The sequence below is a fragment of the Spermophilus citellus genome, assembly GCF_964194105.1.
Source record: "Spermophilus citellus genome assembly, chromosome: 9".
In the NCBI taxonomy this organism is placed as follows: domain Eukaryota; kingdom Metazoa; phylum Chordata; class Mammalia; order Rodentia; family Sciuridae; genus Spermophilus; species Spermophilus citellus.
In genome coordinates this window covers 1,601,126-1,613,919 of record NC_138191.1, presented here as the reverse complement: position 1 = coordinate 1,613,919, position 12,794 = coordinate 1,601,126, and the positions used below count along the sequence as shown (strand labels likewise).

The following is a 12,794-nucleotide window of genomic DNA, read 5'->3' as shown; positions in this document are numbered from 1 at the left end:
CAGCTTGTTACAACTTCAGATTAATTTTTTTAAGTTGTACAGATTGATACTGTTTGCATACATTTGCCTATAACAATAGAGGTGGTATTGATTTTCTGTATGTTCAAGTAAATTATAGGACTCCTAAAAGATTGCTTTTTTTTTTAACTTTTGTTACTATATTATTAATCTGTATTCCTTATGTATATTCCTGGCTATAATTTTATTTGATGCCTTTTAAAGGTATAGAGTAAAATAAACACAATGTAGATTCAGCAGCCTTAAGTGAATATTGGTTAAATTTTATTTATATACCAATGGGGGGGTGATAAAATTTTATTTATATACCAATGGGGGGGTGATCCCAATTCTACTGGGCCAAATAATGACACGGGCAATTCCAGGTAGGAATGAAGCAGAGGTGAAGAAAGGATCTGATGTCTTGCTGATATCCTGTAAACTCACCCAGTGCTGTTTTCCTGGCCTGGGTACAATCGTGCAGCAGCAAATGAGTGGTAGACCTGGACCTCACCAGCCTCCATAACCCAGGCTACTCTCTGAGAGCTAGATCCTGGTGGTATTGTTCCTTGCTTTTGTCCACAGCATGAGATTCTTCCTGGAAGATATCCTGAGAAACATGAGTTCTGTGTAGATATTTGAGAATTATCCAGCCCAAAGCCCTCGAAGTTCAAGCTACTGGGCAGCACTGAACCAATGGAAGACAGAACATCTCCCTCTCGCCTCCCCTGATGGCAACTGCAAGCCCCAGAAGCTGTGAGGACAGGAACGAGTTAGCTCAAGGAAGAATTCCTGCACCAAGTGAGTGAAAGTCAGGACTGGTCCTGTTCAACTAGAGCAGTGAGCCGGGACTTTGCAGATCGTGTACCCTCTTGATCACGGTTTATTTAAAACCAGTGTTTCTGTGTTGTCTCAACACAGTTGATAGGTAAAACATAAGATTGATGAGGCTTCACAGAGGGGAGAAGAAACGAGCAGAAATCTACCACGCGGCCTGCGCAATGGTTTCATTAATGAGGTTCTAGGCATAAAGTTAGTTAGAAGAGATCGAAATAAAACACACAGACAGTACCTTATTTATATTGCTAGGTCCGAGACGGCTCACCTCTCTGGTTCCCACCTCTAGCCGCCCAGCAGGGCAGCGAGGATTACTCAGGGCTAGCAGGAGAGAGAGAGAGTGAACACGCCTGGGAGTAGCCCTTTATTGGGGAACAAGAGATTCAGGGGAGAGTTCCATCCAATGAAGGTTGAGGGGGGCTGCACTCCAAGGTCAGGGTCAGTGATTGGGTTCCCGGGGTCAGTGGTCAGGCACACCCCCACAAGGATGGGCTCTCTCATCAGGAAAGAGTCGGGAAAGCTTCCACAGAGCCAAAGCGCCTCAGGCCCTTAACGGGAGTTACCCAATCACGTGTCAGAATGGCTTCCCACACAGAAACATTTTTGAAAACTGTGCCTTTCGGAAGGAGTGTAAAACAAAAGAAGAGAACAGGGGGCCTGTGGCCTCTCCTAATGGGAAGTCCCCAGTTTTCAGTCCTTAGTCTTGCAGGGATTTTTAGAACAGGCACTGTTGTGGGCTGAATTATGCACCTACCCACCCTCCTGTTATTTGTATCTTGAAGCCCCACCCATAATACCTCATAATGTGACAGTATTTTGAGAGAGAGCCTTTAAAGAAATGATTAAGTTAAAATGGTCATTAAAGTAGGCCCAATACAGAATGACTTGTGTCTTTATAGGAAGAGAGGGTTAGAACACAAAGGGATGACCAGGTATGTGAGGTGGCAATCTGCAAGCCAAGGAGGGAGGCTAAGAAGAAACCAAACTTCCCAATGCATTGTGATTTTGAACTTCTAGCCTCCAGAACAGGGACAAGATAAGTTTCCAGGGTTTAACCCCCTAGTCTGCAGTGCTTTGTTGTGGTGGCCTGCCGTGGTCTGGATAGTTTGAGATATGTCTCCCAAAGTTTCACGTGCTGGAAGTTGTGTCCTCCAAAGGTTCATATTGGACCCAATATGGACATGTTGAGAGGAGGTGGAAACTTTAAGGGGTAGGGCCTTGTATAAGATAATTAGGTCGTTAATCATCCCTTCAGATAATTAGGTCATTAACCTCTCAGAAGGAATTGTTAGTCTCATTGAATTAGTTCTAGCAAGAGCTGGTAATAAAAGTGAAGCCATCCCCCATATTTGGCCCTTCTGCATATGGCTGATTCCTTTTCTGCTTCTCCACAATATTATGACACTGCCAGGATGCAAGCACCAGATCATTTGGGCCCTCTAGCCACCAGAATCGTGACTCAAACATCTAAAGAACCCAACCCCAGGTATTTTGTTATAGCAACGGAAAATGGACTGTAACCCAACAAATTAATTTAGGCCCCATGGTCTCTCTTTAGGGCCTCACAGTCTAGAGTGATGGGATCTTGGGACCTGTGCTCAATTATAGGCAGAAGCAGCAATGACTTAAAATGTGTAGTGACAGCGTCTTCATACTCAGCATCTCATTCACTGAAATTTGCTTTCAAAAATGCAGCCCAAAGTTCTCAGAGGGTGTGCTGAGGGCCATTACCAAGTAGGAATGACGCATCGAAATTTCCTTGCCAGCGTACCCCATGTTAAATGGACTTGCCTTGGAATTTCGCTGTTGACATTGCATGTGTGTTTGAGAAAGGTGACCCTACTCAAGGACGAGGGTGGATCCAGGATTAGGGTGTATCCTGCAGTTTGAGGAAGTATAGTATCCCGGTCCTTGGGTTTAGGGCGTTCCCAGTTTAAGACAATAGGGATTTTAGGGAAGTTGGAGGTTGAAGATTATTGCTGCCGGGATTAGGGCGTTCCTGCTGCCTGAGAGGATTTTGGGAAGAAAGCCTCGTATAGTAGGTGAATTGGGAGGAGAACTGGGATTGCCCCAGAACGTGTGTGGAGGCCGGTGTGAGTTCGGGAATAAAGAATTGCTGTTTGAATCTACAAAGCTGTGTGGTGGCTCGTGATTCTGTGCCCAGCCAAGACTGCGGCAAGGGTGAATAACTTTCCAGTGTGGTAGAGCCATTTAGTGGCCTGACATTCCATGTCAGGGGCTTTCCACCCCAAGAGTCATTTACTCTGAACTGAAACTAAGGCAGATTTAAAAGCAAGATGCCAACCAACTTAAAATGCTAAAGACACCCAAGACCCCCTGTGGTTCTGGGATTTGAGACAGCCTGTACATGTCGTGGTTAAGGTAGCTCACAGGTCCCTAACTTAGCAGAAAGAAACATGCCTTGCCTTTACCCTTCTCACTTTTCTGGCTACTGCTGCCCTTTATGCTGTGACAGTAGAGTGAGTGCTCACAGGGTCTGTAAGGGGCATGACAGAAGTCAGAGACAGGAACACTGGCCCGGTTCATTTCTTGTGCGGCGCGCACCGCCCTAGGATGATCGCAGCCTAACGCTCAGCGCCGTTCGCCTCTCCCGGGAACCCTCTTGGCAACCGGCAGCCTCTGGCCATGGTGTCGCCCAGGGCGGGAGGAGGGGCGCGAGCGACCTTATCTCGGGGCTGAGTCACTAGGGGGTTCGTGGTCCGTAGCCCTGGGCTGCAGTGGGGGTTGGGTTGGGCTGCCCTGGCCCTTGCCTGCGACCCCTCCGCCCCACCTGGCCCGCCGGAAATGTCCTCCCTGTCCTCTCTGGGAAGTCTCCCCTAAACTTTTTCCAGACTTACGCTCGCTGGAGTTGGGGATACTTATGATAAAGCTACTTGTAAACCAAAACCGGATTGGCAATTTATATGACCTAACTCAAAGTCACTTGTGAGGCTTACTTAACTGAAAGAGTCCCTGGCCATGTCCACTAAACCATCCTAGTTCTGAAAGCTGTCGTGTATCTAAATTCTCTGGACTTGGTAATTACGTTACTTGTTTTCTTCAGAAATATCTGATGACCCAATTTCAGGTTTTTAAGAGATTTACTTAGTTAAGTGTAGAAGAGTAGCCGGAAACTCAAGATTTTGTGAGATAAAATAGGCAGAACAGGGTACCCAGGTAGGCTGGATTATTTCCCTGCCTTAGGAAAGGCTCTGTCAGTCTTAGGGATGATTCCTGGACATTTGAGAAATGGGAATCCACATCGTGGGGTGAGTATGAGGATGGGGCTGGCAGCATCCTCTCTACACAGGCCTCTTGCAGATAGCTGTGTAGGTCTTATGTGACACTTTGGAGTTTTTTTGGTATTTAAAAAATTACCTTATGTTTTAGAATAAGAAAAGTTTCAAGGTCCACTAGTTTTGAATCCAGCCACCCAGACATTAGCATGAAATTTATTTTTAAGGTTTAAAGAGATGACACCTCTTAACCTCCCTGTTATTTGCACCTGGAAGAAGCCAGGCCTTATATTTTTTCTTTTGCCTCAGAACAGTGGACATGTTAAAAGCAATCATCACAGGTACAACAGGGGGGAGAAGAAACATCAGAGAAACATAATTTAGTAAAACCGCTATTTTGTCTCTGACATGTCAGAAGAGGAGATCAGTGTGAGGCCTCACTAGCTTTCTCTGAGATGAATTGGCACACGTGTGTGCTTCAGAATCATGGCAAGTTCTGTGTAGGACTACAGATAGGGACTGTATTCTTGAATTTAAAGAAGTAGTCTTTCAAGGCTGGCTTGGGCACACCTTTGCACCCAGTGTCTCAGGAGTGGCTGATCAGACACTAGGGATGTCAGTGCCAGTCCTCTATGTCCTCTACCTGCCACCATGATGGCACTGCTTTAACTCATTGGTCTGGGCACCTCTCAAACTGGGACGTCTCACTGACTGAATCTCAAAGGAAAACAGTGGCATTGTTGATATGCAGTCAGGAATAGATTAATATTTTGTGTTCCTATCATTGAAGATTCTTTCAAGTCTGCCTAAACAGATGGCAGAGAAAGGGGTTGAGAAACAAGCTTGAGGACTTCACTGCTATGAATTGAGACCTGAGACCCCTTGAGTTCAGAAAAAGCTTCCAAAGAGAAAAGTCCTGGATCCTGAGTTTCCTCATTGTAAAACAGGATAATAGTTGCACCCACAGAATTGCAGTGAGGATAAAAAGAATGATTACAGTTTACATAGATGCGTAGAACAGCTCCACATGTTTCAATAAATAGGTACTGATGGCATAATCAACATTGATATTAATATTGGTGACATCAATATTAATTGATACAAGTCTAAATTACCATCATGTCATGAAAAAAAGGAATGACATAAAAACAATTGGTGTTTCCAGGTATGGTAGTAGACGCCTGTCATACCAGCAACTTGGGAGGCTGAAGCAGGAGGATCACAAGTTTGAGGCCAGCCTCAACAATTTAGTGAGGCTCTGAGTCACTTAAGAAGACCCTGTCAATAAATAAAAATGGCTGGGGATGTGGCGCTAGTGGTTAAGCATCCCTGGGTTCAATTCCTGATACAAAATAAATAAATGATTTTAAAAATTGGTGAATACTTTTGAACATATGACCAGTCTCTTGTAGACCACATATAAGGAGATATAAGCAAATATTATAAGGAGATCTGGTTTCCCAGGTGGCTTATAACTCATCTTTCACTCACTTTCTCTCATTTGGCTTCACAATAACTCAGAGGAAGGCTTTTTTTTTTTTTAATTTTTATTTTTTCATTCTGTTGACTAGAAGAAGAAACCAATGTGGCAAGGAAGAGAATGTGAATCACAAAGCTAAAAAGATGGCAGAGGTAGAACTTGAAACTGGGTCTTGTGCTTTCCTTTTTAAAAATTTCATTTGACTAACTGCTTCAGAAAACTATATGTGCAAGAATTACAGAGATATTGTATATCTTATAGTAACTGAATTCTGCTGACTGAAAATTACAGCAAGGTACATTTTATATAACTATATATTGCATATTCATACACACCTAAAATTGGAACAAGTTTTACGAAATGCTTTTATTTTTTCCTGCCACACTTTGATATTTTCAGTCCTATTCTGTTTAATGGGCCAAAAAAATGCTGACTCCCATCTTTTAAATAGATTTTCTCACCTGCTAATGGTCACAATTTGCAACTATAAACCACTGCACTAGAGAAAATTGCCGAGAACAAAGTGAAATCATCACTCAGATTAAAATTGTTTTGTTCAGTAACAATTCCAGCATTTCTTCACCCTGGAAGACATATATGTTTATAGAAATAGGAACCAGATCTTTGGCCTCTATGAGGAGAGGACATGTACTAATTGATGGCAAGCTGGTAAGTGCTGAAGAAGGACTGGATCATCTAGAGTTCAGAGGGAAACATCAACTCTGGAGCCTTTCTATAACTTTGGGGAAGTCTAATGGAGGCAGAAAAACCAGAAAGATAAAAGAGAACTATGAAAGGTGAAAAGTCCACAAGCCAGGCCAAGATCAGTAATAAGAAATGAATTTTCAGTGGTGGGGACTTGGAGGCCAGCTTATTTAGAGTCTTGATGCTAAACCGGGAAGGGGATAGGTTTTACTCAGAAAGTAGTACAGGAGAAGGGATATAAACAGCAGGTGGATTATAGAAGAGAAAGCACAAAATCTAACATACACGTTGAGATGGTCATAAAATTAACAGAGAAAGGCAAGTTAAAACAATAATGATATACCACTTTATACTAAATAGTCCAGCAAATATTAGAAAGTTGAATAATGCCAAGGGATGGCCAAGATGGAGGACTTAGATGCTTGGCATCTTGCTTGTGAAATGTGTGTGGGGACAAGTGCATGGAGTACTGCAAATGTGGCGAACCACTCCACCGTGTTAGGCGTGTGAGTGGCAGACTGCTTACCCCACAGGCGCAATCCCTGCACTTGCTCCAAGGCCCACTCCTCGATTGGTTGCTGCAGGGACAGTTGGCCAGGACTTGTATTGGTGGCTACCTGAGTAGATAAACAAGGTAACTGCGCAATAAAATCAAACCTGCTTCCTGCTTGGACTCCAGAGGTCTTGATTAGCAACTCCGAAGCCACACTCTCCTACCCTGTTCCGTGGACCTCCTCACTGGACGAGAGCCCACACAAATGTGGACTAGGGAAGTCATTCTGAAAGGCACCCTGGTACTTCTTAAGCCTGGTAAATTTACATTGGAATTAGAAAATCAGCTACTGGGTATTTATCCAAAATAAATTCTCACACAGATTTATCAGAAAACATGAGAACAAGGGACCAGCCACAAAAAGGGAAAGGAAAACCTGATTTATTGCATGTTGAAGTTTGCCTGAACCTGGATGGGGCAAAGGGCAGAAAGGAGTTGTTGGGGCAAAAAGTAGTCAAAGATGACTCCACACTCCCCTGTCTGAGTGCCTGAGAAGAAGCCTGAGAAGGACGGGCAGTCTGGAAGGAGGAGTTGCTAAAGAGTTCAACTCGGAACCCAAGGGGTAGAACCATCAACTAGTAACTGCATAAGAAATAGTCCAAGGACAGGCCTCTGGGGAACAACTTGCACCATTTAGGGATCTGATGGTGACAGGAAGGTAGAGAAGAGTTTTATCCTGAACCAGAGGAAAATTGGACCAGATGATTTCTTACATCCTTTTTATCATTAATATTTTATAATTCTGTTAAATCCATATCACAAGTTTATTAATAGATTCTCATATCTTTGATTTGTAAACCTTAGACAAATATTTTAGAAAAAGTCAGATCATCAGGGTATATCAGAGAATGCTAAGTTATTTAACCCATAACAACATTAGTTTCTTCCTTTTTAAAATAGGGGTGATATTTACCTTGTGGTGTTTTGAGGATCTGAATCAAGTCTGTTGGGGAATTCTATTGGATTCTTCATAACAACTCTATGCATATTTATTCTAATCCTAAAAGTCTAATGCTGCCACCCTGTTCATACTCCGTCTTCACCCAATTGTCTCCTTTGTTCTCTAAATTCTTAAGCTCTAGTGACTCTCTCCCTCTCCCAGTGATTATGAAGCATGTAAGAATTAGACTGGGTAAAATAGGCAATAAATACATGCCCTTTGGTTTCTATATCACTTCATGCCTCACCTCAATTTTTTTCACACAGATCTTTTCATTTGATCCTTAAATATTCCTATGAGAAAGGCAGGATATCTCAGTAACATTAAAGATAAGAAAATTCAACTTTGGCAAAACAGATTTGTCATGATTTACATAATCCAGACAACAATCTGATTTTTTTGGGGGGGGTGGATTATATTCAGGTTAATTATAAGAAAGTCAACAATTTAGAATGTTCAATGGAGACAGCAAAAACCACACCCATTAATCATTCATATATATATCTCTGCATAAATGCCAGTTTAGTTTTCTTCTTTTTTTTTTTTTGGTTCAAGTAGAGTAATAAATACACTAGCTAGAATGTAGAGAGTGAGAAGTTTCAAGGGAATAAACTAAAAACATAGTGAAAGATGACTCGGAGTTTCTATCTAGTCTGGGTGTCTGGGAGGATACTGCTGCTAGTCAGAGGAGAGAATCCAGAAAGGGAGAGTAAGACTTCAAACTGGAATAGTAAAATTTGATTAATAAGTGGAACATTCAAGTGCCACTATGACCACTGTAAGGAGTTGTAGCTCAGTGGTAGAGCACTGCCTTGCAAGTGTGAGGCACTAGTTCAATCCTAGCACCACATAAAAACAAAGGCATTAAGTCAATCTACAACTAAAAAAATAAATAAAAGAAAGTAGTCCCACAGAAAGAACTCTATAATCATTTGTATGTGTATATTTTGGTGGAAATTCTGAATCCCCCCAGGGAAGGGAAAGAGCAGGCACAGGCTGGCTCACAGAGAGCACTCGGGTGGAAATTATTTTGTTAGCAAACCAAATACATTATAAATAGATTTGTTTCTGTTACAGATGATTAAAACATAGCACTATATTCCTGGCTGTTACAGATGGTTAAGATAAGAAAAAGGCATTTATTAAAGTAAAAAGATGCATAATTGCATGTTCTGTAATTTGGCAATATTCAGGGGCTTGACACAGCTAACAGGATTCAGTCATGGTCATGTATCAGTTGTCATTAGTGGAACTGATAAGGTGGAAGCTGAGGTCACTATTAAAATTATCTTAAAGGTGTATAAAAAGATGTATAGCGGCTCAGGCCTAGTGGTACATGCCCGGAATCCAAGCGATTTGGGGGGTTGAGGAAGGAGGAGTTATCAGCAACTTAATGAGATCCTGTCTCAAAATACCACAGAAAAAGGACTGGCAATGTAGCTCAGCATTAAAGTGCCTTTTAAAAAAACTGGATCTTAGAGAAGAAAAAAAAATCTATTGATTATAAAATTCAATTCCGTATAATTGAAAGTATAAATCAGTAATAGTAAAACAAGCTCACTATTTTTTCATTCATACATCTTTTATGTTTTCTCCGAGTGTTTTGGCAAATAAGACTATTTTACTTTAGCTCTCCTTTAATGTTTTTTACTACATAAAATTTGTTAGGATCATCCACTTGCTTTTTCATCAAAGAAAGCAAAATTTAACATTAAACAAATTGGGACAACATTCAGACTCATATTTTAAAGAAAAACCGCTAATGTATATCAAAATCACCTGGAGTGCATAGCTTATTAAAACACAAATTACTCTGCCCGAGGGTTTTTCATTCAATAGGTGTGGGGTTGGGGCCAAGGATTTTCTATTTCTAAAGGTTCCCAGACTACACTTTTTGAACCACTGACTTAAACAATAAACATGATTCTGCTCCCCTCCCCTTTTTTATTCTTTGATTTCTCTTCATAATGCTATTTACTATTTTAGAGCATCTTAGTGAGGATTTTATGTATTCATCTGCATTGCCTTTAAAGTAAAAAAAAAAAAAAATCACAGTGATGTTTGAAACCGAAATTCTGTAAGTTAGTTATTGGTGGTGAGATTTTTTTGTTGTTGTTGAACTCAAGGGCACTCAACCACTGAGCCACAGCCCCAGCCCTATTTTATATTGTATTTACACAGAGTCACTGAGTTGCTTAGTGCTTCAATTTTGCTGAGGCTGGCTTTGAACTCGAAATCCTCCTGCCTCAGTCTCTCCAGCCGCTGGGATTACAGGGATGCACCACTATGCCTGTGTGCACCCGTCTGTTGGTGAGATTCTAAAAGGAAAAGCAAGAACTCTTGATCATAGAAGCCTTTTATTTCTTAGCTGGAAAATGTTATTTTTGCCACTCCCTCCCCACCCATTTACTGTCTTCTCCAGTAGAATGCGAGGCATTCTGCTTTTTTCAAAGATTGAACACCCCCCAACCCAACCACCATCATCATGTCCAAGCTTTCCCCAATTTGCCTGCACCAAGTTACTTCTAGAGCATTAGGATTTCTATAGTTATTATTGTCCATATTTGTCCCGACCGGCAGGACACATCAACGTGGGCAGCGAACCTAGATGGGGAGGAATGAAGGGACAAGAGACACGAAGGATGACAGCAAGACAAAAGTTCTGATCAAGCTGCAAACTTTTATTGTTCACACAGGGGTATTTATGGGCTGGGGATGGAGGAGCTCTTATCGGCAGTTGCTGGAAGTCTTCACAAGGTGAAATAGCACAGGGTGTTTCAGGAAGACGGATGGCCGCAGGATGTCTCAGGGAGATGGATGGCTGCAGGGTGTCTCCCAAGCGAGATGTCTCCCAGGGGGCTGTTTCTTGTAACTGTCAGGCTATTCTTTGAAGGAGAACTCCCTTTTGGTCCCTGGCACTGTCAGGCTATTCTTTGAAGGAGAACTCTCTTTTGGTCCCTGTCTCATCATAGTGAATATATGCTTCTTGTACTACTAGACTTCTTATGTTATATAAGTATGTATATATTTATGTATTGTGTATTTCTTTTTTCCCCTGTTCTGTTTAAGTTCCTGAAGGGCAAATCTTGCATCCCTTACTTTGCTGATACCTCCATTGTGAAGCACCATGTATTAAACGTAGTTAACCCTCAAGTGTTTGTTGCTAAGAGCAGCTAATAAAGTGATTATCTTTTGGGTTTTTACCGAATTCTCTAAATTACATACATAGGCTAATTTTTGCTGTAAAATCATAAGCCCATAATGCAAACACACACACAACCCAGAACTTTACATGCAAATGTTAATAGCTGCAATGTTCAATACAAATCAGGACAGTTTAGGACAAACGGAAGTATAGAATGGCTTACTGTAGTTTGCTCCACAGACACAATCACTTTTTGGTTTTGCTTTGTCAAAATTAAACTGCACCTTCTATATCGATGGTGAGCATGTTCCTGCAGATGCCCCATTCTAAGCTAAATAAAACAGGTTCTAACAAGCCACATACCTGAGTCACCTGTGAACTAAAGGACCCGACCCCCTCCTTTTGTGAAGTGGTGGAAAATGAAGCCCCCAAAGATCGCTGAAGCTCACAGGCCAGCCTTGGACTAGAATCACAGGGTCGGTCCTACTCCCCACAGCCATAATAGTCAGGATAGCGCCAAGCCGAGATGATAAGACTACAGAAAAACTCCCAAAGTAGTGCTTAGGCCTAAAGCACAGCTCGTTTTTCAAAGAAAAGAGCGTACAAGAAAACCACCCACAAATGGAAAGCCACTTGGCTATCAAGTCGGGCCCTGGGGCTTCACTTTCTCCCCTGGCAACGGTACCTGCCTCTCAGTGCAGATGGGGACCCACAGGATCGCCTCCGGCTTCGTCGCATGACACCGAAGTGCCCAACTCTTTGTGGAGTACGTGGTTGGCCCTAAGAAGGGCCTTTGGAGGTGGAGCTGGAGCGCCAGCGGCAGGTCACCCTCCGAAGCCGTAGAGGGTGCGGCCCTGGCGCTTGAGCGCGTAGACCACGTCCATGGCCGTGACCGTCTTGCGCTTGGCGTGCTCCGTGTAGGTGACGGCGTCGCGGATCACGTTCTCCAGGAACACCTTGAGCACGCCGCGGGTCTCCTCGTAGATGAGCCCGGAGATGCGCTTGACGCCCCCACGGCGGGCCAGGCGGCGGATGGCGGGCTTGGTGATGCCCTGGATGTTGTCGCGCAGGACCTTGCGGTGGCGCTTGGCGCCGCCTTTGCCCAGGCCCTTGCCGCCCTTCCCTCTCCCAGACATGGCTGCTGCGCTCCGAGGACTGTCCTTGGGGGCCGCGGCCTGCGCTGTTATACGAGCGCCGCGGACCAGATTGAAAACAGAAAGCGCGCCGGCGGGAAGATTCTAATCGTCCCGCCCTTCGGAGAGCTCGCGCTCTTTTGTGGTTCTTCTGTCCTCCGCCCTCTACAGGACCCTCCACTTTGGGGGGTTTTATTTGTTGTTGTTTGTTTAAGTCGACATTCCGTGGCTCCCGGGAAAGGTGGGATCCCAGCACCAAGCTTCCGGATTCCGCAGTCTTTACGCTTCCTTTTTCTGTCTGGATTCTGGAAGGCAATAAGTTGGGTTTAAGTGGAAAGATCTGGTGGGAGAAGACTGGAGGAAGAGCCAATGGGTTTCAGAGCTGAGAAGGGAAAAAAGAGCAGCGCCGGATTCCGTTTTAACCATAGTCCCAAACCCTCTGGCCACACAAAACTGCAGCCAGGACGGTTCCAGAAACTTGGTGGACAGACTCCAGGGCAGCGGCCTTGGGGATATGTGTGGAGGACGAGGGGAGGGAGAAGGTCGCTGCGATTTTTCAGTCTGTGCACTGTTTTGTTGGTGGAGGCACAATATTTCAATCCAACCAGGAATCAGGTCCTAGGAAAACTGGTCTTAGGATACTGCCAAGCCTTCTCTTGGGGGCTGGTGAACCCCAAAGCACTGTCGTCCACAGCTCTGCAGAGCATAGGAAAAGTAGAGCAGACTGAGAGGTAGTCTCCACACCCACATCTACTTTCAGATCCTCTA

At 43.5% G+C, this 12,794-nt stretch overlaps 1 protein-coding gene across 1 annotated transcript; it reads right to left on the bottom strand.

The window, feature by feature from the left end:
• Window positions 1–10,692: 10,692 nt before the first annotated feature.
• On the bottom strand, window positions 10,693–12,318 carry LOC308656232 (histone H4). Its single transcript, XM_081307094.1, has one exon. The coding sequence runs from the start codon at window positions 12,027–12,029 to the stop codon at window positions 11,718–11,720; it is 312 nt and encodes a 103-aa protein (XP_081163220.1). The 5' UTR covers window positions 12,030–12,318; the 3' UTR covers window positions 10,693–11,717.
• Window positions 12,319–12,794: the final 476 nt, after the last annotated feature.